General features: G+C 41.7%; 3 protein-coding genes across 5 annotated transcripts in view; 2 read left to right on the top strand and 1 right to left on the bottom strand.

The window, feature by feature from the left end:
* The first annotated feature begins 3480 nt into the window (after positions 1-3480).
* LOC105019801 lies at positions 3481-4833 on the top strand. The gene is made up of 2 exons (XM_010886227.2): positions 3481-3733; positions 3898-4833. The coding sequence occupies exons 1-2, from the start codon at positions 3595-3597 to the stop codon at positions 4629-4631; spliced, it is 873 nt and encodes a 290-aa protein (XP_010884529.1). The 5' UTR covers positions 3481-3594; the 3' UTR covers positions 4632-4833.
* Positions 4834-5485: 652 nt separating this feature from the next.
* slc35g2a (solute carrier family 35 member G2a) lies at positions 5486-8677 on the bottom strand. Of its 2 annotated transcripts, none has more exons than XM_013139896.3 (2): positions 8427-8677; positions 5486-7223 (listed from the first exon to the last, which is right to left on the bottom strand). In XM_013139896.3, the coding sequence occupies exon 2, from the start codon at positions 7211-7213 to the stop codon at positions 5828-5830; it is 1386 nt and encodes a 461-aa protein (XP_012995350.1). In that variant the 5' UTR covers positions 7214-7223; positions 8427-8677; the 3' UTR covers positions 5486-5827. The 2 variants fall into 2 exon arrangements, with proteins under 2 accessions (XP_012995350.1, XP_010884528.1); XM_010886226.3 differs by having other exon boundaries at positions 8297-8676.
* An 11239-nt stretch (positions 8678-19916) lies between these two features.
* stag1a (stromal antigen 1a) overlaps positions 19917-25116 on the top strand; it is a 30255-nt gene continuing 25055 nt past the window's right edge. Inside the window, exon 1 of one of the 2 annotated variants that reach the window (XM_010886225.5) lies at positions 19917-20048. The gene's annotated coding sequence lies outside the window, so the exon portion shown is untranslated. Of the gene's footprint in view, positions 20105-25116 lie in introns of both variants that reach the window. The other variant, XM_010886224.5, reaches the window with a different exon arrangement.

Raw genomic sequence — 25116 nt, 5'->3', positions numbered from 1 at the left:
GGCCAGGTTTAGATATTAAGTTCAATAATTAAATATGTAGATGCTTTGTGAGGGTTTGTGAGTTTTACAGAACATGGTGTTTGTCTCAGTGTAACTTAAAGTTTTTTTGTCTGTCCTCACTTTGATTGGAATTTGAGATTTTGTGTGTGTGTGTGTGGGTGTGTGTGTCCGTCCTTTCACATCATTGCTGAGGTCATTTTCTAGAAGGCAACATGTCGTCAGTGGAACAAAGAGGGGGGTTTGTGGTAAATTCATAGTATGAAACATATTCACCTAGAGCCTTGTAGACTGTGATGCCAGGTTGATCTGTGGAAATGTTTTCCATCCTCAGATGTTTTCAATTAATTTTTTCTTAGAGGGCAGCTCTACACACACCCCCCCCCCCCCACACACACACACACACACACACACACACACACCAGGTCCTCCTTGATCTACTGGTGCTTAGGCCTACATGCTTACTCTAGGTTACTGGGACACACACACACTAAACTCATTGGAAGAATTAGTCTTGATTTTCATATCTCTAAAATGGTTGCAAGGCTGGCTCAGTGACATTATAATGGTATTTATACCTAGCTATAATCACATTTGATCCTCTGTAATTACTTATAATCAGGTTAAGCCGATAATGGGGATCTTGACTCTGATGTATTTCAGAACTCTGAATCATCTGCGGCTGCTGTTTTCACTATCTGGTCCCCAATTAAAATGTGTGTGCGCACCCGTCACCAGTCAGCTGAGGGCCAAATGGGAAGCTGAATTCTTAAATCCGTCCTCGGCTGTCAGTGTTCAGAGTTTTCCTGTGGCGTTCCTTGTCACAGTAACGATTTCCTCTGTCAATAAAATGCGCTGAAGTCCCAAGGATTCTGTTTAGACTTTTCCATCAAAGTATTTCTAGCCTAATATTAAATGTAATCATAATTTGTTCAACAGATGGTCGATGACGTGGTTGTCGCGCAGCTGTCTGAACAGGTCAGGAAATCGAGAACTTGGTCAACAGTCGTGTGCCTTCAGAAATAATTCTGGATCTGCCTGGAACACAATTCATAGTCAAATTATATATTAATCATCCATTTGGAATGCTTGATTGTTAAACACGGAACATAATCTGAGCTGTGACGTGGATTGGAGCCTCGTAAAATGTGTTATTTCTGTAGAAGCATTCCTTCATAATCAGGGCTGTTGTAGCTCTGCTGATTTGGCAACCAACGTTTGACAAAAATAAAAAATAATCTCTCTCTAATAATCTCATCATGTAGCATTTTGTAGTTCACCCAAACTCTATTTGAGAGTTATTGGCTATACGGCACAGGTGCCAAAAACTGAGTGGACACATTGGTTATTTAATGCTAATCCTAAACTTAAGTCATTTTTGTGTACACTAGTCTGGTAATATACACAGGCATGACACTCCTTCCCAATAATTACCAGATGTCCTATTCTGGTGACATGATGATTGACGCATAGCTATCGATTGTCTTGACAAATAAAACAATCATCTGCCTTTGATCCATGATAATCTCATCATGTACTGTACCCTATCCAGAATGTACAATAGTCGTTGTTGGAGGTACCAGAGACAAGAGTGGCCATATTTGCTGTTCAACAATACAGGTTTATGGGTAGAATTGAAAATTGAATGAAACCATTTCTTTTTGTACATGGCAACGTTTGTATAAAGGGACAATTTACCTACTTTTTTTTCTGCAGTTCGCTGGTGGGAAAATGCCCAGCAGATTTTAGATTACATGAAACTCTATCACCAAGTACAGCAGCTTGCTTACATCTACCGTTTCTGTTGCTATACTGAAATTGACCTGTTGTACTCCAAACTCACCACCAACACAGGCAGGGTCCACAGCCCAATTAGAGAGATTTTTCACTGGATTACCACTGGAACACACCTGGTTCTATCCAGTGTGGATGTTTGGTGTTCATCTATATCTTGTATTTTAAGTAATTTAACCAGGTACATAAATTGACAATCACCACTCATTTTCAATGACAACCTGAACAAAGGAAATGAATTGCAAGATGACGGGACCAAACAGATCAACACTGAAAAACAAAATACGAACAACCCTTTAACACTGTACACAAGGGAATATACAATAAACATAACACGTCACCACATACAGGGAAGACACATACTGACAGGTTTGATGGATTCAGCAGCTGCATTTATCAGATAGCATTGGTGCTCCTTTTCCTAATCAGATTGACTGGAGCATGTCCCTGGAGGGGAATGGGGAGAAGAATTATGTCTTATTCTCACTACATCAGCCAGGCCCTCTAGATATCTTTTGTGTAACGTTGTCACTCTGCAGCTGGAGGGGAGCGATCTAGTGTCCCTGCGTCTCCCCTCAGGGAGCAGACTCTTATGATATCAACACGGAGTCACAACCCCTTAAGGGGCCTCTTCCTGTCCCCCTCTGTGGTAACATCATTCAGGCTGTAATGGAGGTATCTCAGTGCATCTTGGACTCACGTTAAATGGATCCACTTCATAAACACCAAACACAGGTTTAAATGGGATGAAGAATCCATTTCTTTCGAGTAGGCTGAGGTAGGCTACTAGATGGAGTATTTCGGAAGCGGACTAGTGCTCATTAACGAAGAACTGAGGGACCAGCCCAAAGTCAAATGTGGAACAACCCTCATTTATATGTTACCAATGATTGAGCTCACTGGGCTATTAATAGCATGGGTTAACTCATTTAGTCATTCTGTTGTTTTATGTGGCTTATGTTATTGTTGTAAGTCATATTCATGGCCTCGCCCTTTCTCTGGTCAACCCAGACCGGGGGGGGGGGGTCAGTCTGTTTCTATGTTCGGGTGTCAAAACACATCTGTTGTCAGCTGCTAAATCTGGTTTCCATGTTTGCATTGTGTTGACCTGTGGGCCACGGGAGGCGGAAGACACACTGACATATTTAGCTTTGTTTTCTCTGTCTGTTCAGCTCCCTTCGTAGGTCAGCACATTTAACAGCTTTCCATCGCTCTTCCTCTCCCCGTCACCCTCCCTCCCCGTCGCTCTATCTCTCTGTCTCATCCTCCCGATCTCCCCATCTGATGCTCCCTCCCCGTCGCTCTATCTCTCTGTCTCATCCTCCCCATCTCCCCATCTGACGCTCCCTCTCACCTCTCTGTGTGCAGGTGTTGTGTCCCGCTGTAAAAGTGCCATCAGCGTCGCCGCTCCACCCTGTACGTGTCAGCCACCCTTCCACAACACTGTTTCACCCCACCCCACCCCCACTCCCCCAGCCTTTCCTCACCCGCTCTCCCCCATTACTCCCTCTGTCAGGCCACAGTATATGTAGTTAGTTTAGCGAGGGTTGGTGACACATGCGGCCTCCCCTTAAACGTTACTCAAACGGCCTCCCCCCACTTTATATTGCTCTCCTCTCTCTCCTCCCCCTTTCCTGGGGTATAACAGGGAGCCCAGGCTGCCATGGGCTCAGTCTGTTCAACATTCGGGAGAGAAGAGATAAGGACAATACAGCACAGGACTGACTGCTAGGAAAACATTTAGCACCGGGGCAATTTTTGCATTCACAAATTCTTACACCCAGAGATTTTGCGTTGGGCAGTATGCTGGTGAACGGGCTCTGGCGTGCGGTGTGTGTTCTGCTTTGCTGCGTCGGGGTGTCGGTGTGCGTGAGGCGGGAGGAATACGAAGTTAACTACGCAGACAACTACGACAACGCGATTGAACAGAGCCAACAGGACGGTGCGTCTCTCTGTTTCACTCTTTCGATTCTTCCCTTGTTGATTTGTCTCTGATCTTCTCTGCTTGACCTGCACCTGCCCACACCCCACCCCCTCTGCCTTTCTCTCTGTATCACTGTCTGTATGTGCTGCGTGTATTCTACGTCTGGTTCTCCCTCCCTCCAGGAGACACCCCTGAGTCTTCGTGCCAGGCTTCAGAGCGCTCACGCTGGGACAAACTCTTTGTGGCTCTGGAGGACTCCCACATGAGGCAGACGATGCTGATGGAAGCCCTAGAGAGACACTGTGAAGCTCCTGGAGTCTGCCAGCAGTGCCTGCCAGCCATAGAGGCAGTCTGCCGGGGCCAGGCAGAGCAGGTGAGCCCCAGGCTCCAACAAGACCTGCTGGAGCTGAAGGAGGAAGTCATAGGGAGGGAGAGGAGGTTGAATGCTTCACTACATCTGGTCAGACAGGAGGGAGCGGAAGGTTTCGGTAGTGTGATGGCCGTGCTGCAGCAGCTCTTACAGAGTGCTAGGTTACAACGACTGGAGGAGGGGAGGCTGAGACAGTATGGACCTATAAGAGCTGGCCATGGAGAGACACAGCCTCCTAGGACTGGAACAGCAGTACCTGTTTTAGGGGCGGGACTTGGAGCAGCAGAGCCAAAGGGGGAAGGATATGGAGAGAACAGTTTGGGTTTAGGGGAGGGGCTTAGTGGGACAGGTAGACCAATAGGGAGAAAGTCTGGCACTGTAGGGGCAAATCTCTGGATTGGTTTGGGCATGAAGCCACAGGAAGTGACCTCATCACCTCCATCATCGGACCGAGGGAAGATAGAGAGGGCTTTGGTTGCTATAGCAATGGAACTGCAGAAAGTACAGGCCCAGCTAAGCCTGCTATCTTCGGTAGGGAATGAATGATGAAAAGGAGGAAGAGGATAAAATAAAACAAAGATGTCTGCTGGATATTCTCCGTTATCAGGGACCAAATCAAAACTAAAACAGAGATTATACACAATAACATTTCATCATAAGTAAAGCAAAAACAAGTTGCCTTATATATTGAGCGTTCTTCTGTGTAATGAAAGGGCATAAATGCACTGTAACTCTAAATGTCCAAGTGATGAATAAATACTTTTTAATTTGTGGAAAGGGTTCCTCCTGTCTGAAGGTATACACCCACCTTCAATAACACGAGACATTTGGTCACAGATACTGTGGAAAATGGTATTACTGTCTCAGTTGACATTTTGGCTGTCATTAGACAACCCTCTACTAAAGTTCAACTCCATTAACTAACTGTGCACTTAGAGAGGTTTTCCAGGCTTATAACATAGTGAGTGTCAGGCCTTCCTGCCACCTCCAGAATCTCTACCCTGTTTGGCGGTCAGTTGTGTGTGTGTTTCCCATATAAAGTCGCATGGAGGCTGGGCTTAGGTGGGTGGGTTTGGAAACTGACAGATATTACAAGATGAAAGGGAACAGACTTTGAGAGGAGGGCAAGTTGTTTATTCTTAATCACAGCTTCTACTCTCCCCATCTCCGTTCCAACATTGTCCCCAACTCTCCTCTCACCCTCCTCTCCACCACGTTCTACTCTCTCTCTTTTCCCTCCCTCTTTTTGGCTTTGAGTCTCTCTAGTTGGCATTGGCCGATCTGGCGGATGGTCAGCTGGCTAGTCTACTCAGAGATACTTCACTGTGGAAAACCCAGTTGGTGTAAACAGGATGTGTGTGTGTGTGTGTGTTTGATTGATTTAAGAGAGAGAGCCGGAGTTACCCAGTGAAGTTTTAATTTGACATCACAATAATCAATAGGACACCACGATATTGGCACATTACAACACTAACCACAACGATACAAAATAGATCCATCTACTACACGCACTGGAGTGGGTAGGTGTTGTCCCTAACCTCTGACCCAGAGTCAGCTATGGTGATACCTCCTAATGTTTTAACTTATGATAGGTATTGGTGTAATCTGATTCTGGACCTGTGAATAAAGACCTTTGCCTCAGGCATTGATAGTTCTGTTAAACACGCTGACCTTAGACCAAGATAGAGATGGAGAGATGGAGAAAGATAGAAGGGGAGTGGTCTACATTGTGTTTGTGTGTGTTATTTAATTGGTGAATCCAGGATCTCTTCATACTCCTCCCTCTGTTTTCTGCCACTTCCTCGAGAGGGGAGGAGCTTCACTATAACAAGCCAAGCCACGCTCATCACGACCACCACACCCCCTATGACTTCACACACTGAGGGAACCAATGGCATCACGGCAATCTCAAGCACCATTGCAACTGGCACTTCCAGGCCCTGTGTAGCTGACACCAAAGCTGGGTGAAGTCGGATGAGGCCATGGGTCACCCCGACGAACCCCCCGGCTGAGCACACGGCCACCCCCACAACGACGCACCAAGCCTGAAGACTGGCTGGCCACACCGGTCCCTCTTGGAGGAGAATCATGGAAGCTAGAGTGCCCAGACACCCGGTCCAGCTGACTGTGAACAGGGCAGTGCCGATACTGACCCGTTCCTTAAGGGAGCGGTACATCACCAGAGCCAGAGCCATCCACAATCCTGCTAGCACGCTCAGGGACCAGCCGAAAGCTTCCCGCCAGAACTGGGCTGACTGTTGCGCCGGTGTGACTGCGCTGGGCATTTCTGAAATAGTCCCGTTGTTGTCCCCAACCAACCCTGTGGGGTTCGGAACTAGCGCCAGACCCAGCCCTAACACACCTGTTGCTACTGTGACAAGATCGACCAAACCCAGCCTCTCGTCCAGGAGCAACAGCGCCAGAGTGGCGGACAGGACGGTGGTGGCCATGCGCCAGGCTGTCAACATAGCTTCATCCTGGCTTGGGGAGATGAAGGACAGCGATGAGTAAGCACAGCAGAGAGAGAAGGAGTGAGTCAAGCCGTACAGGAGCAGTTTGCGCCGATAGCCCTTTGAGCCGAAGGCCGTTTCTGCCTGTTTCATTGGTACAGTCCCATAGAGCAGCTGAAGTATGGAGCGAACCAAGAGGAGAGTTAAGGGGGGGAGGTGAAAGCGTGAGGCAGCCAGACGGGTCAGAAGACACACACAGCCGTGAGCCAATGCCGCCCCAACCAGACTAGCCCATGTCAGCCGAGATGCCGAGACTGACGCCTCGCCAAAACTCGCCAACTGCTCCCCCACTCCTCCTCCTGGACCCTTCCCTCCTTCCTCCTCTGATCCTACTGTGGGTGGTTTAGGGGGCGTGTCTTTGTTTTTGTCCTTCCCTCCAAACAGAGAGCTGGCTCTTCCTGTCCACTTCCTAGTTCCTGTCAGCTGTTTCCTCTCCGAGGTCTCGTCCAGGAAGGAGCCGAAGTCCTCGAAGGAGGGAGCGTCATCATAGCCCTCATCCCCAGGCTGGGGAAAGTGTGTGTGTGTGTGCGGTGTGTGTGGGGCGTACTTGGCGGTTATGGTGTGAGGGTGGATCTTCACACGTTTCTTGGAACCGTCAAGGAGATGAGTTGATTCCATGGTTACGCACCTGGTGGGAGGAATGGATATGAGTGACACACATGTACTTGAGAGAAAGAACAAATGATTACCATAAAATAAAAATTTCTCAGAAAACCAAACCCTAAATCTGAACTTAACATTATCTCCTAACTCTAAACTTAACCATTATGACTAAATTAGCCTTTTTTAAAGACAGGAAACATTTTACCACTTCGCCAAACATTCTATGGTTTCAATTTAAGAACCTGATGTTTTAAAAGGCCAGAGCCAGAGCTGATGTGATCTCACTGTGCATGCTCACACACACACAAACCCATAGAAATAGAAACACACACACACACGCACACTTTTAACTACTAACAATAGCATTGTCTTCCAACCAAGTTGTAACTGTTTAATGTAAGACAATGGAGTCCATCTTCTATGCCTGCTATAGGTGAGTGCATTGCAGGTTGTAATTCACAATTGTGATGCAGAGGATGCTGCTGCATAGATAGCTGACACAAATTGTACTTAAGCACACCATGCTCAATCAACAGTTATGGTACAGACAATTTTGAGTGGATGTGATTTGAGGGTAGCCCCTGGAGTGTGCTGTACTGAGCTAAAGCATTATATAAAGAAGTAGCTGTGGCAAATTGTCATGTCTGAGTAGTATGGTAGCAATCACTGACTATTTTATAACGACTAAATGCCATCTGCCTCGTTGGATACTGGATAACGGGTTTCACGATAGAGTACGCGCACGTGCAATTGGCGTGCGTGAGCCAGAACATTGAGGAGGGTGAATGTGTGACAAGTCAAGGTTATTTCAGTGTTCGCTCACACGACACCCCTGACGCCAGCGGGTAAAATACGCACAAACACACACACACACACACACACACATACATACACTGACCTTACCGAAGTTATGAATGGAACGAGGCGCGTGCCCGCTCACATGCAGTGCCACTGTACACAGCAAGACTAACAATCCCATCAAATAAAATGAAAATCACAACACAAAATGCAAATGTCCTCCCAACGATTTACCCTACGTTCGATTCCCTCTTAACGTGTAGATTGATCGCAACTGAGAATCTTTACAAACAAACTCACCTGTCTCGCGACCTAACGATTCCCGCTGGGGCGAAGCTCACTGTGCCCGAGCACCAGTCATTCATCAACCAAACGTATTTATCCCGTATTCAGTCAGATTATAGAAATACATCTTTCAACTCTTACACACCCCTTCGCTCCTTCCGGGTGTGTTAGTGAGCCTCCAAGGTTGCACTCTTGGTCTAGCTGTCTCCTTCAACCACCGTCTGATCGCAGTTGCCGACCAAACGTTCTCCAGACCAGTCTCCCAATCCTGCTCCCCTCACTCAGACACATCACACAGCTGCTGCGCTCCAGCCTACCAACCGTGGAGAGAGAGAGAGAGAAAGAAAAATAGAGAGACCAGAGGAACAATGTCATTATGTTTGAGCATGCGTCAACGAAGAACCTATCATGATCATCATCATAAACACTGACCACTGTATCAGTCACCGTGTGTGTGTGTGTGTGTGTGTGTGCGCGTGCAGTTATGCACACACATGCAAAACACATACACTAAGATCTCCCAGTAGTTACTAACGGGTATTCACTCTTCAAATTCTACTGGGTATTACATCACATTCCCAACACTCATCTCATGCACAGATTCTGACCCCCTCGTCTCTCTTTCAATTCAGAGCCAAAGCAAACTGGTTTAAAGGTTTAAGCAACAATAAAAAATAAAATGCATGTCAAAAACAAAAATAGGTATTCAAATGGAAAATGATATACAATTAAGAAAACAAATGATCAGCAAAAGAGCATGAAAAACAGGGCTCATGTATGTATAATTACAAGTCAAGACATCATCTGCTGCCAAGCCAGCTGTCTCAGTGCTTTCATAATGCAGATTTTCTTCTCAACAGACATTTGGAGTAATGTATTGTCTGTTCCATTACCCTGTGGTAACTGACATGATTGTACATTATTAATGTCTTCCTTTTTTGTTATTTGATCCTTAAAAGGTGCAAATTTCATATATCTAATTTGAATTCTCTGATTGAATTAGCATTTTCTGTTGCCAGTAGCTTTATTGGCATAGGCAATTGTTTACAATATTCAAGTGTAAGATAGAAAAGCTAGATATAATAAATAACATGAAATATTTATAAATATTGCGTATTTTGAATTCTGGGTAAATATTATTAGCAAGTGAAGAATGGTTTGCACTCCATACCGTAATGACCCCCTTCTTCACCTGCATGCAGACAACTTGTCCCTTATGGGAGACAGAAGTGACAGACTGAAGGGGGGGCGGAGCAGGGTAGATAAGGACAGGTAGGATAGAAAGAGAGAAGACCTCCTTGGAGCTGTTCGATTCAATGCAACAGCCCTAATGTGTGTGAGTGTCGCTGGCTAATAGCTAACGACCGTTTCTATGGTAACTGTGTATAGAAAATAGGTATAAGCATTTTTATGGCGCTATTCAATTCGACCTGCTAATGAGATTTGGGGGAGAGAATGTTTTTACTGCCTTTGTTTACCAACATAGCCTGTATCTAGAGACAGAGGAATGAAAAAGACATAGATGCTTTAGTAGTTCCCTCACCGCAAAGTTGTGCATTTCGCTGAGATGATTCTGACTGAGGATGAAGTGCAGAAATTATGAATTATGCAGGAGAAAGACGAATAGAGAAGCTTCAAATGTTTTACTTATTAGACCAAAGTCTTTGAAATGACAACCTATCAAAATATAATATTTAATTACATGTTAGACTAATGGCAGTAATGTAAAAATAATAACAATAAAACGAATTGGTATTGGTTTTACAATTTAAAGGAAAACACAAAAATATAGTCTAATCAATTCAAATATAATTTATCAATGAAGCAGTATAACGTCAATCTGGAAATGAGCAAGAGTGTTAAAAATACGTTTTCCTAGTTGAAAATACGTTCAATAGACGTTGAAAAGAACTTGAAAGTAAGTCTTTCAAATAATTATACTAGTAGGAACCCTCAAGGTATGGCCAGAAAAACCAAACATTCAGACATGTAGGTCTTCTGTTCATGTGTTTGAATCTCTCAGATTGGGGCAAGAGGCTACATAGTAATTGGCTAAGAAAACTCTACATTTTGTTTTCTCTGTCAGTTTTTAATTCAAATTATTTTATTGGTGTAAGAAACACTGTTAATTTAGCCAAAGCTTCACTGTATACATATACAATGTTATAAGCAATAAATAATTGTCAATTAAATAATAGGGACTGGAATTGTCTGAACATAAAAATAACAAACTAATATTATTATTTCTAAATGAATGCTGCCACCACATTAATAGCACCAATATTCATACCATTTTCATTACCACCATTAATATCTCTATCTACCAACACTATAACTAATATTACTACTACTATCATTACTACCAATAATATATTTACCTACTAACACTATAACTAATATTAGTACTACTATTATTACTACCATTAATATCTCTACCAACCAACACTATAACTACTATTACTACTACTACTATCATTACTACCACTAATATCTCTACCTACTAACTCTATAAATAATATTACTACTACTATTATTACTACCATTAATATCTACCTACTAACACTATAACTAAAATTACCACCACTAATATTTCAACCTACTAACACTATAACTAATATTGCCACCACTAATATTTCAACATACTAACACTATAACAATTACTCCTGTTACCAAAAATATCTCTATTGTAATGGAATATTCTCAAAATTAGTGTTTCATTCATATTAGTTTCTTAATTGCTTACACACTAACACTGGAACTTGAGACACAATGACCAAAACCTGAAACTCATCTTACACCAAATCTCCACAAATACTAACACATTTCATCCTTTTCACTAATTTTTGCAGTTTTAAACCACACTTTTTGTAAAACACTACACACAGTTCTCTACATTTGTTTTAGAATGAGCATAGTTCCAGGGGATAATATGGGGGTGACATTACCCTTTAAATCCAGGCTCATCAATGTATATAAACTCATGCGGGACTTCCTCCACATCCGTTTGCAAAACTCTGAAATACAGCAAAAGATCACATTGTGTAGATCAATTTACTGTAGGTCTGCTATACAGTAAAATTACATGTACAGTGAAAAGGTTGTGTGCAGTACACAATACTACAGTCAGTAAACAAAATGTACCACCACATATTCAGTCTACGATGCTTTCACCCTGTCTGAATTCTTTCAAATAGCACTTTGTACAGTTGTTTCATCAGAACTTGATGTTTTTTAAGGATACATGCTATTGTCGACAAAGAGACCTGTTGGACATTATTGAAACTTGGGTGATCATTGACAATATGGGATTGAATTGAAGTCTGATTGCATTATTGGCCAAAACAAGGTTTATGATCTCTCTCTCTTGCTCCTGTGTGGATATGGGGCCCCTCCTTCCTTGGTGTTCTCGACGTTCAACCCTATGTTGACCAAACAAAATACATGTAGCTTACTGGAAAACGATACAGGAATAGATACCAAAACGGTTGATATAGTACATGCAGTAAGCTATGGATTTTCTGTTGACAGGAGATACGTTTCTCACCTGTGCTCTTGACGAAATGTCCAAACTATTGATGCCACCGTGTATTTGGTTAGGTTAGGCTGTACTCTCAGTCCAGCCTCCCTCAGTTAGTCCGTGGTTTATTAGATGGTCCACAATTGTAGCACGAATTTCGTTACACAGATTTGGTTGTCTTCTTCTTTGTGCATGTCCTACCCCTACTCCAGGTCTTCCTTGGCCTCTTCCTCTTCCTTGGCCTCTTCCTCTACCTGGTTCTCTGTGGATTACCTCCCTCATCCGCCCTCTTCCTCTGACACCATCCATTTTTTTTTTTGAAGACGGGTGAACTTACCTGTTGGCTTTTTATGGTGCTTAAACCTTATTGGTGTTTCTACAATTAAGCACCAGTGTGTGTGCACACCTGGTGGCTGTGTTTAACCAATTGGTTCATGTGTATGTTCATTTGAAAGCCTTTGCTTTGAAATTGCATGGAAATGACATCATGATAGATTTCTGTGTCAAATGCATACAAGTATGTTTAGTGTTTTGCAAATCACTGTGGGTAATGTTTTGCAAAAAGTGTGAATCTGACAATGTGCTTACAGTTGTGCAAATCTAGGCCAATGTTTTGCTCCTTGAGTGTAAGGTTTTGCTAATTGTGGATAAGTTAAAATTTTAGTGTGGTAGCAATTGAAAAAAACGGTATTACGGTAATACTTTTTTGTTGCAAAATGCGTTTACTATTTACAATCTGTAAACAAAATCTGTTACTACATTCCCTGGATGCTATGTTCTAAACATTTTCTAATGTATGCTCTGTAGTGTTTTTATATTGACTGGCTTTGTGGATCAGAAAGCGTTGTTTGATTTTGAGCACAGATTAAATGGCTTTTAGGCGAGTGTTTGATTTTGACAGACAAGTCAGGGATTTTGTGAACGTAGTTTGAAGATTTGGATCTGTGTTTAAAGTTTTGAGAAAATGGGGGAAGTTTTCAAAAAATTTCTCTTGGCAATTGTGAAAAACTGTAATGTTCTTCACAGACCAAAGCGAGAAACAGCGAGGCACAGCATAAACAACTGTTACAACACAAAGGTTCAGAAGGGCAACTTAAATAGGGTCCCCAATTAAAGGCAACACAGGGCAGCTGCCTCTAATTGGGAACAATCAAAACGACAGCGCAGAGATGCCTAGAGGCCCTGACTGTGGCTCCCAGGCGCATAGATATGCCTGGAGGCCCCCAGCCAGGACCTGACAACTTCTACTTCGACTGAGGTCACAGGCGCCCAAGCTGCCACAACGAGTAGCTACAGTGTGGCGAGTCAACCATATTCAACAATTCACCCCCTAAGACCCAGATAGTGCTGGCCAATTGTACTGCCCTACGTGAGACCTCATGGGAAATTCCAAAAACAGGATTCAAACCCTGTTCTGCAAGGCAGTGAGTTTATTGCTGTGCAACTCAGTGGCCCTTGAAGTGGTGTCATATATCAGGTCATAATATACCCTACATGACTTAAAACATATTAGATTATTTAATTGAAAGCAAGATGTTTAAAAAACTAAATACAGAAATATAACATTTGCACAGTACACAATGATCAAAGCATTAATGATGTGGTCAGGGACATTTCATTTTAAACAAGCCATTTTAGTCTGGATGTGTAATATGCAGTTAATATGTGTATAAAAATGCATGACCGTATGAATAATGTACAGTATAAGCAGAATCATTCATCACACTCTTACCTCAGTCTGCCATGATATTCCAGGCTTGAAAGCCAGTGATATTATGCACATATTGGCAAATACCCAACTTTCATTATTTTGGTGTTTTACAAATTATGTTCAGCTTTAAAAGTCCTTTGAATGTTGGCAGATCCTGTTTTGCCTACTTGAAATGTATTTGTTGCATGGTTGACTATTGTATACATTATTACTAGTATTACATTACCACTCCTATCATTTTTACCACAAATATCTGTAATATAACCTAATAACCTAATAACACAATTACCTCAGCCTCTGTCTTTATCAGTTTTTTCCTCTATGTATGTCTATCTATCTCTACCAAATTAATTAAATATACTTTAATAACATGACAATTAGGCAACAATAATAATGACATGAATAGGGGAATTGGTATTCATATTAACATTTAACTATAATTTATGTTATGGTTTCAAATTCTTTGTAATGTCTGATGATTTTTTAGGGTGGGAACTTGTGGGAACTTGTCTTAAGTATTTGAAAACAGAGTAATAGGAAATGCAACTCTACCAATCTGGCCATGGCCAGGCTGTGCTCACTGAATCTGTACACTGTCACTCTCAGTGGTTAGTCTGCCATTGTCTATTTACAGCCAAATAGTGCTGAAATTAAATGTTAAATTTTTTGTGGTGTCTTTCCAATAGGTGTTATATTTTGTCATAACTTTGTCAGGTTGTCTGGGTGCTTTGATCTGAGCCTCAGAACTAGCTGGCTAACAAGCACTCCGCTTTATAGATCACCTCTTGGAATTTGAGGGCTTTGTAGGGCTTTTAATGACATTGCTTTGTCATTCAGTTATTTGCTGCCGGATGTAAGGTCCCTAGGCTTGTGCAGCAATTTTCTTCCCCCAAAGATGTGTAGGTGTAAGTCTGTTCTTCATGAGTGGAGACCAGTGGAAATATTTTGAATTCTCCATCGCTCTCTGTTTCTCTCAATCTGAGAAACAGAATTCAACCTGGAAAAAGCAGTGAATAATGATCCCCTTTTATAGACCAGTTGCATTTGCTCTACAAGAAAGGGGGAAAAGGAGAGGGAGATTAATGGAAGAAAGCTAACCCTGATCATGTTTGTGAATGAATCAGTGACAAGAAAGCGTTTGCTGATGTTTTTTATGTCACAAGATGAAATAATTGTGACTGTTTGCACTTGTGCTGCCTTCACCTACTGTAGCAGCTTGGTAGATGTTTGCCCTGCTCTCAGCTTGCAAATAGAACATAACTATACCTCTCATTCATAATGTATTATCTGGGAGGGGGGAGGGTGGATGGGGAGTGAGGAGAGTGTGAGAGACAGAGTGGGATAGAGAATAAAAGAACGTGCTAGCAAGGTCTGTGGGAATTAAAAATAGAGCAAAACACACACATGCCTGAATGCACGTCCACACACACACACACACACACACACACACACACACACACACACTGCAGCTGTTCCTACAAGGTATAAATCACCACCATTACATAACTCTTCCAAACAACTCAAAGAGTGGAGCTCCCTCCTGCCATCTCCCTGTTAGTGGACGGACTACTGCCTCCGCCAGTGTGAAAGAGTCATTGCGAACATACTGTACCACAGGTAGGCTGGCAGTGTTGCCTTTCACATGACCAAGGAGTCCTGCCCAATGTGTTCATCAATGGACAGTTCTGGTCCAGTATGGAGCCCAGTATGCAGACAGGGACAGTGGAGAAATCTGGCTATGCTGTTACACCATACTGAGCTCCGTTGCACCAGCTTTTATGGGATATATGATACACACCACATGGAAAACAATCCTACTTCTTTGGATTTGGCCTTGTATGACAAATACAATAGTACATATGAAAGTGCATGAATATTGTATGGCAATTATTTCATCTTGTGACACAACAGAATATCGTGTGACATGTACATGATAAAATGTGACTAATACAAGTAATCTATAAACATTATAAGAAATGTGTGTGGCTTGACAATGTTACCTCTACAAGTTAAATGCTTTCCTTTACATTACAAGAATTCACCATGAATCTTGAATGCTATATACACTCACCTAAAGGATTATTAGGAACACCTGTTCAATTTCTCATTAATGCAATTATCTAATCAACCAATCACATGGCAGTCGCTTCAATGCATTTAGGGGTGTGGTCCTGGTCAAGACAATCTCCTGAACTCCAAACTGAATGTCAAGCCTAGCGTGGCATGGTTGTTGGTGCCAGACGGGCCGATCTGAGTATTTCACAATCTGCTCAGTTACTGGGATTTTCACGCACAACCATTTGTAGGGTTTACAAAGAATGGTGTGAAAAGGGAAAAACATCCAGTATGCGGCAGTACTGTGGGTGAAAATGCCTTGTTGATGCTAGAGGTCAGAGGAGAATGGGCCGACTGATTCAAGCTGATAGAAGAGCAACTTTGACTGAAATAACCACTCGTTACAATCGAGGTATGCAGCAAAGCATTTGTGAAGCCACAACATGCACAACCTTGAGGCGGGTGGACTACAACAGCAGAAGACCCCACCGGATACCACTCATCTCCACTACAAATAGGAAAAAGAGGCTACAATTTGCACGAGCTCAGCAAAATTGGCCAGTTGAAGACTGGAAGAATGTTGCCTGGTCTGATGAGTCTCAATTTCTGTTGAGACATTCAGATGGTAGAGTCAGAATTTGGCGTAAACAGAATGATAACATGGATCCATCATGTCTTGTTACCACTGTGCAGGCTGGTGGTGGTGGTGTAATGGTGTGGGGGATGTTTTCTTGGCACACTTTAGGCCCCTTAGTGCCAATTGGGCATTGTTTAAATGCCACGGCCTACCTGAGCATTGTTTCTGACCATGTCCATCCCTTTATGACCCCCATGTACCCATCCTCTGATGGCTACTTCCAGCAGGATAATGCACCATGTCACAAAGCTCGAATAATTTCAAATTGGTTTCTTGAACATGACAATGAGTTCACTGTACTGAAATGGCCCCCACAGTCACCAGATCTCAATCCAATAGAGCATCTTTGGGATGTGGTGGAACGGGAGCTTCGTGCCCTGGATGTGCACAAATCTCCATCAACTGCAAGATGCTATCCTATCAATATGGGCCAACATTTCTAAAGAATGCTTTCAGCACCTTGTTGAATCAATGCCACGTAGAATTAAGGCAGTTCTGAAGGCAAAAGGGGGTCAAACACAGTATTAATATGGTGTTCCTAATAATCCTTTAGGTGAGTGTATATTACTTGTGTACATTTGAGTGTACATTTCAAGTGGGACATATAAGAATCTTGTAAGAGCCTCATATGATGTATTCTTATGGGACAGATAGTAAAGGCCTGAAACTGCAGAGTTACTGACATTAGTCTGCAGGGTTACTGACATTAGTCCCAGTGTAGCTGTTCCTCCTTAATCTACAGGGTTACTGACATTAGTCTGCAGGGTTACTGACATTAGTCTCAGTGTAGCTGTTCCTCCTTAATCTACAGGGTTACTGACATTATTCTCGGTGTAGCTGTTCCTCCTTAATCTGCAGAGTTACTGACCTTAGTTTCAGTGTAGCTGTTCCTCCTTAATCTAGAGGGTTACTGACATTATTCTCGGTGTAGCTGTTCCTCCTTAATCTACAGGGATACTGACATTAGTCTCGGTGTAGCTGTTCCTCCTTAATCTGCAGGGTTACTGACCTTAGTCTCGGTGTAGCTGTTTCTCCTTAATCTACAGGGTTACTGACATAAGTCTCGGTGTAGCTGTTCCTCCTTAATCTACAGGGTTACTGACATTAGTCTCGGTGTAGCTGTTCCTCCTCAATCTGCAGGGTTACTGACATTAGTCTCAGTGTAGCTGTTCCTCCTTAATCTACAGGGTTACTGACATTAGTCTCGGTGTAGCTGTTCCTCCTCAATCTGCAGGGTTACTGACATTAGTCTCAGTGTAGCTGTTCCTCCTTAATCTGCAGGGTTACTGACATTATTCTCGGTGACTGTTCCTCCTCAGGCCTGTTACAGACCTTTTTATGTAAACATAATCTTAGTCCATTTATGCCATTCCAGAGACTTAAAGTAACCATGGAGACACTGGGTCCATGTATGAGCTATGAGAGACCTGTGTGTGCCTGGGTATGTGCCTGTGTGTGAATGTGTGTGATTATTGGTTAATGAAGCACATTGTCATCGCAATAAAATAATTACCGAACAAAGATAATTTCACATGGGGGTTAGAGCAGAGGAATAAAGACAGAGAGATGAGGATGTAATGGTTGAGGCTGGAATAAAAGGTTGTGTGGTGCTATTCAGGGTTAAATGCTCAGTCATCACTGCAGGAGATGGCACAAGGGATCAGACCAACCGGTTTCCAGTGCACTTTATTCAAGCATTTTCGCACGTGTCATGATCCAACAATCTCATGGTTATTAGTCAACCTCTTTGATCTCTTGGCTACTATTCTATCTTTCTAAATTTCTTGCTACTAGTTTACCTCTATAGTCACCAGGTGGCTAGTCAAACTCTTTGTTCTCCTTGCTTCTAGTCAATTGATTTCATTTACTGCCTACAAGTCTACCTATGAATACTTCCTCCTGAAACTCGCAGCCTACTGCCAAACATACTATTGGTGTAATATAATGCAAGAGTAGATTTGCTGGGCTGCGTGTGTGATCCTGGTTTTACAACAAATGTGAGTCCCCACCAGGAAAATAAAACCTGACAATTTGGTGCCCAGAAGATTTTTTAGCTAGTCCACAAATGAAAAAATACTATTTTCATCTTTGATGTTTGGGGTAAAAATGACAACTGCCATAAGGTTTAGAATTGGGGTTAATGAAAAAGGAATATCATTTTTGGTCCCAACAAAGAATAAAACCAACATGTGTGTACATTTGCATGTGTTAGACTGATAGCAGCCCTACATTCAGTGTAACTTTGAGCATCATCAATCCATCAAGTTTGCCAACCAAAAATAGAATGACACAGAGAATGACCTCTACATCTCACACATACTCACACTTGATTCTTTACTCATTTTCTCCCACCCTCTTTCATTTTACAGAAAGACAGACTGCAAAAGCATGTGATAGAACAAAAGACTGAAAGAAGACAGAGAAGATAAAGAATGTGAGAGGACAGAGATAAAAGTAGTAAGAGAGGGGGAAGTGTGTAAGTCAGGTCAGCCTCTGGGTGAGAGCAAAACAGTGAAAAATGTACATGAATGAATTAGCAACATTAAACAAGACTTCCCATCATCAGGACACCAATGCTCTAGAGACAACCAAACATTACACCTACTTTGGCCTAAATATCAACACCACCCGGTACGTGTAATAAGTTGGCCGATAATCAGAGAGACAGGGCAGGTTGGGCCTTCTAAGCCTCAAACTAACAACATAATACTCAAAAACCCGAATCATGATCTGTCTTAAAACAATAGAAACGATTGCCCTCTATGGTTGTAATGTCTGAGGTCAGCCTTCCAAACAGTATTTTAACAAACTGGGACAAAACCCAAATTCTGTATAAGTATCTGCTAAGTACAGGGCAAAACATCAGATAATGCATGCAGGGCAGAATTTGGTCTTAACATTTATCAAAATGCAGAAAAGACATGTTCTATTTCAAACGGTTCAAGTGAAGAGATTCTCAAACCTTTCATAACAGAGGCCACATATACAGACAGGTTAACCTAGAGAAGAGCCAACTAAGCCAGCTGGTCTGAGTGCTCAGTTTACAAAGGTAAACAGACTGCTCAGAGCTCCAGAAATGTAATACATTTAGACATAACCACATCATAAGTAAACTAAAAAACACCTATTGTGTGTTAAATTTTCTTTGAATATCTGATTTGTTTCTGCTCTTGTAGCCTAATTATTATTTCATTTTTTCTCATATTCCAGACACAGCCCTTTATATTATATATAAGTTAGATAGAGAAAGAGAACAAACAAGCATTTGGAAATCTTAGCCTACTGAGCTAAATAAGCATTACCACAATAACTTTATTTATTTTTTAGGATCCTAAGTTTAGTATATCATGGTGATGGCTAGTCTCCCTAAGTTAAAATTAAAAAAACAGGAACAAATACACATTTCAGACAAATACAACAATGAAACAATTACTACAGTGATACTATGAAATGCTTTACTGTAGCCTGGTAAAATTTGATTAATTGTGTAACCTACACAGTTTTGTCTCCTACATGTGTACTTTTAGGTACTTTAATATCATAAATAATGCAAATTCAACCTCTAACAGCCTCAGCGCGCTCCCGCGTGTTTTCCTTTTTTCGCGGGGTCCTCCTGCAGTGCCCCCTCCCCTTTCCTCGCACCCGCGGCGCGCCCCCGCCCATGAAATCCCGTCTGTGTCCGCCAGGAGGCAGTAAGGTTGCAGTGAGAAGATGCACCACCAGAGCAGCATTACAGCTAGGAAGGCTCCACCAGATGGCAGTTTAGGATTGTCCCTTTCTGCTCCAAGGCGCGGTTTCCGCTTCTCACGGCATATTTACAATATTAAAACCTACACACTTTTATCAGGTATATAGATTTTTTATTTCGGAAGACGGTAATCGATTGAACAATGCCCGGTAAAGGTGAGTTTGTTGGGGTTTTGGTTGTGTTTTCAGCTTTGGAGAAAGGGGAGACGGGTCTCAGAATCAAGATGGTGGATTCAGAAAGAGAGCGAGAGGGAGAGAGAGAGAGAGAGAGAGAGAGAGAGGGATGGATGGGGAGAGAGTTGGGGGATGGGTGCTGCTCTGCAAGCTAGCGGAGAGAGTACTGGAACTGGATGTGCTTTCTCTCTCCCCTCTGTTAGGCTAGCTAGCTAGCTGCATTATCGAAGGCCATTAGCAGGAATATCTCAACATGTCAACGTGCAAGACTGCACAAGAGAGTTGACCGCTATGTTTTGCTAGGACCGCTATCCATCACTCGCGGAGTTTTTTTGTTATTAAATTAATGGATGTGACGCGTTTTCCTGCTGTTGATGAAGGGGCTGATTCAAACATCAATAACAGAACGTTGCATGCAGACTCATTGTAGTGGCACTGCCGCCAGCGCTAGCTAGCTAGCAGCCTACTAGACAGACATATTGCTATTGTTAGCCAACCCTAATTCATTGTATATGTGCACAGCTTTCGGATAAGATCTTTGGAAATATGTTTTGTTAACTAAATCGCTTTAGGATGCTGTCACTTGGGTTTTCACATCCATCCATGCCAATCAATCACGCCATTCATATAACTTAGATTCTGCAGATTTTTCTTCTAGCCTCGCAAAGCAACATTGTTTCCAGATTCCCTCTTATTGTTTTGAAATTGTCCTCAAAGAACGAAATGCAACGATGGCATTATTGACAAAATAAGATATTTTGGCTTGAAGGTTTTTGGTAGGTGCAGCTAGCCAGCTAACCCACTCCGCCCCCTTGCCTGCCAGGCGAAATTTAGCGGGGAAGTGTGTTGAGGGGGATGGGTTCCAAATCAAACCCAGGTTACAGTCCAAGCCTGTAGGTTTCCATGCTCCCCGCTCAAAGACACCCCACTCCCAAGCATTCATTCTTCTGATATAAGTTCGTTTTTATAACTAGTCACTTAAACCATTTCAAATCCACATAAGCCTACCACTTATTTTATAATGAAGATGGAAATATGAAGTAGTTGGAGAATATCAGAGAAACTATTCTGGTTAATTTAGGCCCAACTCTGATGTGTTACATACCCAGGTTTACTGCTCTGTACAGAGTCGGAGGTTTAGTGTAAAGGGCTGTTCAGCTTGGCAACTTGTCTCCTATTGAGTGTCCACTGATTGTAAACAAAGTTGTAATGCAACAAGCTGAGCCATGTGATTCCACCTCCCACTGATCTAACAGCTTACTGTAGGATGCAGCCTGGAAGACTAATACACTGACTGGCGGCTACCGGTTATGCTAGATCAGATATGCATTACCACTCTGTTTTCCCACATTATTATCCTGCTTTGCTCCTTTTGTATACATACAACCAGATAGGAATTATTTAATACAGCTGAAAGACTCATACGCACTAAAAAGGAGCAAATCAAAACTTGTGTCAAATGAAACCCAAGTAAACATTTTGAGGAATTAAGGCAATAATATGTATTTTAATTTCAGTCCCATAAATTATGAATTAGCAAAGGTTTTTCCCTGTTGTCAAACCAATGTATAATATGTATTTGAAAACGTCTACCAGAAAAAGTCCTAAAACTGTTAAAAGGTACATGCAAATAATAATGTTACAGAGCCTTCCTAAGAAATAACGAGGTATGCGCCAATATATTGGCCAAACATTTTAATTATCATTATCTGCCAATTCCTTTAGAATGGCAGATTATTTCCAACCAAATAAGCGTCAGTTAATTTTTGCTCCAGTAATTGTTTTTGCATTTCCTTTCTGGAGTCAGGTGCCCCATTCTTTTATTGTTATTAATAAGGCTATTTTGGAGTGTTGTTGAAGTTTTAATAGTTTATTTACTAAACGTATATCCAGGTAACGTATAATGTACAATAACAGAAAGAGAATGTGTAGTTATCTTATAAGATACATTTTCTATTTGATATAATTAGGATTATCATCAGAAGCAAACATCCTTTTTTCTGCCAGGGTACACAAGTACTGAAAAGACAAAACATCGGATTCTGCATTTTGAAATGTCTGTTTATAAGATGATCAAAGGTCACAGAAGTAGAAGTATCAGGTAAAACTAGAGCTACAAATGAATAATTGTAATTATTATAATTTTCTTATAAGAATGTAATTCTACTCCCAAACTCACTGTTTCTCTTAGGGTTTAACCAGCAAGAGTGGCAAGATGGACTTTGCCGCAGTTCTTTAACTAAATCTGCTTTTTGTAATAGTTTTGGTGGAAATTATTTTAAAAAGAGAGATTTATTTGACTTATATTCAATGAGTTTAAATTTCGGTATATTTTTGTGAAGAATTTGATGAGTCAGTCCAGCATAACACAGAATGCCAGGGTAAAATAATCATTTGGCAGGGTTTTTTCTTTTTTGTAATACGAGTAGCTAGATAATCTTATGAAGAAAATAAAATGTCAATGTTAAGGCCTATATACTGTACTTCTCTAAGTAACCTTATTATTGAATTTGCAGACAGGGGGACAGTCTACAAAAAGCATTTCAGCCCTCCTTAGGCGACTGCAGAGATACATGCTCTTCTGCAACAGTTGTCAAGTTTGACTTCCCTACAACAGTCAGAGGTCTGTTAATGAACACGGATTATAGTGCCAGCCCAAAAACAGTTACCAGAACCTGCAGTCATTATCAACCATCAGTTTGAACATCAGTCATGAAAATAACTTGACAGATTACAAATTCGACAAGTCAGCAAATCCCCTAGCGCTGCTGCCCCAAGCAAAGGTTAACATTGTTATAGCAGCTAATAAGCCTCATACTCTTGCGTTGTTTGAACCAGACCAGTTCCCGAAATGAGCATTAACGTAAGCAGCCTTATACTTTAGGGGTGTTGAGATTTCTTTAAAAAAAAAAACATGCTTTTGGAGAACATCGTTTGAATCCATCCAATGCTATTCATTTACGACATGGTCGCATCATAGCATACGCAAATTGGCATCTGTTAAGTGAGTTCTAGGGTGTGTGTGTGTGTGTTGGGGGAAGTTTTAGACAGTTACTACAAAGTCTATAAAAGAGAATCAGGATTATTGCTCACAAAGAAAACTGGCCCTATAATTATAGTGTAAAATCATAGTTATACGTTACTAATGCTCAGTATAAGACAGCTATTATGCAAGCTGACAAATACAATCTGTACTCAGACCATCTAATACAGAAAGAATTAGACGGTTGTCACACAATCCATTAAACAAAACCTGGATACTTGCACACAATTAAAACTTGCCATATGATAACATCTTCATAACTTCCACCAAGTCTTGCTGCTCTCTAACTTATAATAATCTATACATTGTAACTTTCAGACTTTTGTTGGGTATGCAAACAGCAGCCTGCATCCATTTAGGCTAGTCTATGCTGTCCCTCCCCCCTCTATCTTGTTCACAAACCCTAAAATCTGCCAGTTAATTTGAACCAAGTGAAATAGTGCAGTGAATCCAAAAGTAAGTCATAGGCTAAGCACAAATAAAACAATGTTTGCATTCAGATGTTGTTATTATGTTTTGTTTGCTCTTCAGCTCCTTTTGCTAATATTTTAGGCACTATATAGTGATTGCTTGTAGACAATGCCTATCTTGCCACACAACATCCGTATTGACTATTGATGGCTGTACCAACAGACCTTCCGCAAATGTATAAGGAAGTGTCTGGGAACAAGATTAACACTCATTTTCAATATTTTTGTGTCAGGAAATACTTAAAAATAGTATTTCCTCCCTAACTTATCTACACACTGTACTCCACAAATGTGAGTTTTTTTTTATTTACTGTGAAATGAGAGTAAGCTAAAAATGCAAAACACAAAAATTCACAATTAGATAGGTCTCAGCCCCCTGAGCTAATTCTTGGTGGAAGCAGATTTGACGGCTGTGAGTTGTTGTCCACTTACCTGGAATTGGCAATATTTAAACATTCTTTATAAAACTGTTCAAGCTCTGTCAAGTTTCTTAGGGAGCGTCACTGACTACCAAACTACAAAACATGCAGTACATTTTCGATTGGGTTTAAGTTGGGGCTCCAACTGGGCAATTCAAGGACATTTATGATTTGTTTTCCTTTCTCAACCACTGTAGTGTAGTTTTTGTCTGTGTGCTTTGGGTTGTTATTATACAGAAAGGTTACTTATTTATAACTTATGTCACAATCTCAACTTTCTTTCAGGGGGTGTAAAGTTTTCCTATTATTTTCTATCCCTTTATGTTCCCCAATATTCTGTGCCCCAGTCCCGAATGATGAGAAACATCCCCAAAACACAATGCTGCCACTACCATGTTTCACAGCGGGGATGGTATTTATGTGCTGTGTTGGTTTTTTGCCAAATGTAATGCTTTGCATTTTAGTTTTATCAGACCTAAAAATGGATTGCCATATTCATACAGAATCTACTGGGTGTTTATTTTTTTTTTGGCATAGTTTAAACAGGGGTACTTTAAACAGGATTCAAGGCAGAGCTTATTGAGCAATGGCTTCCATATTGCCGCCCGACCATACATACTACTTTGAAAGTTTGCAATATTGTCTGAAAGGATGTAATGAAGACAAGGCAACCATATTTGATTAATAACCCCACAAACCCTGATTATGCTTGCCAAATGCAACACTGTCCGCGGGATCCCTCAGCTAATGATGGAGCTAACTGTGTGGCTGCTGCGACATGCAGGTTACCCCCGCTAGTTGTCTGCCGTGAACATTCTCTTGCTGGTGTAGGCTAGCCTGATTTTGGCTTGTATGGCAATGGTGTGGGCTTGCCAGTGTGAGGCTTGTTGTGAGCAGTCCCATGTCTGGCTGGTGTTGCCTTGGAGTGGGCTGTGCTTAGTATTCGTAGTAACTGGTGTTGGCCTTGGGTGGGTTGTACTTAGTACTTGGTAGTGTTTGGTGTTGGCTTTGATTGGGCTCTGCTTAACACTCTATAGTGCCTGTTTTAATTGTTCCATTAGG

This window comes from Esox lucius, chromosome 22 (genome assembly GCF_011004845.1).
Source record: "Esox lucius isolate fEsoLuc1 chromosome 22, fEsoLuc1.pri, whole genome shotgun sequence".
NCBI lineage: Eukaryota > Metazoa > Chordata > Actinopteri > Esociformes > Esocidae > Esox > Esox lucius.
The sequence above is the reverse complement of the archived record's forward strand: the minus strand, read 5'-3'. Positions and strand labels throughout refer to the sequence as shown.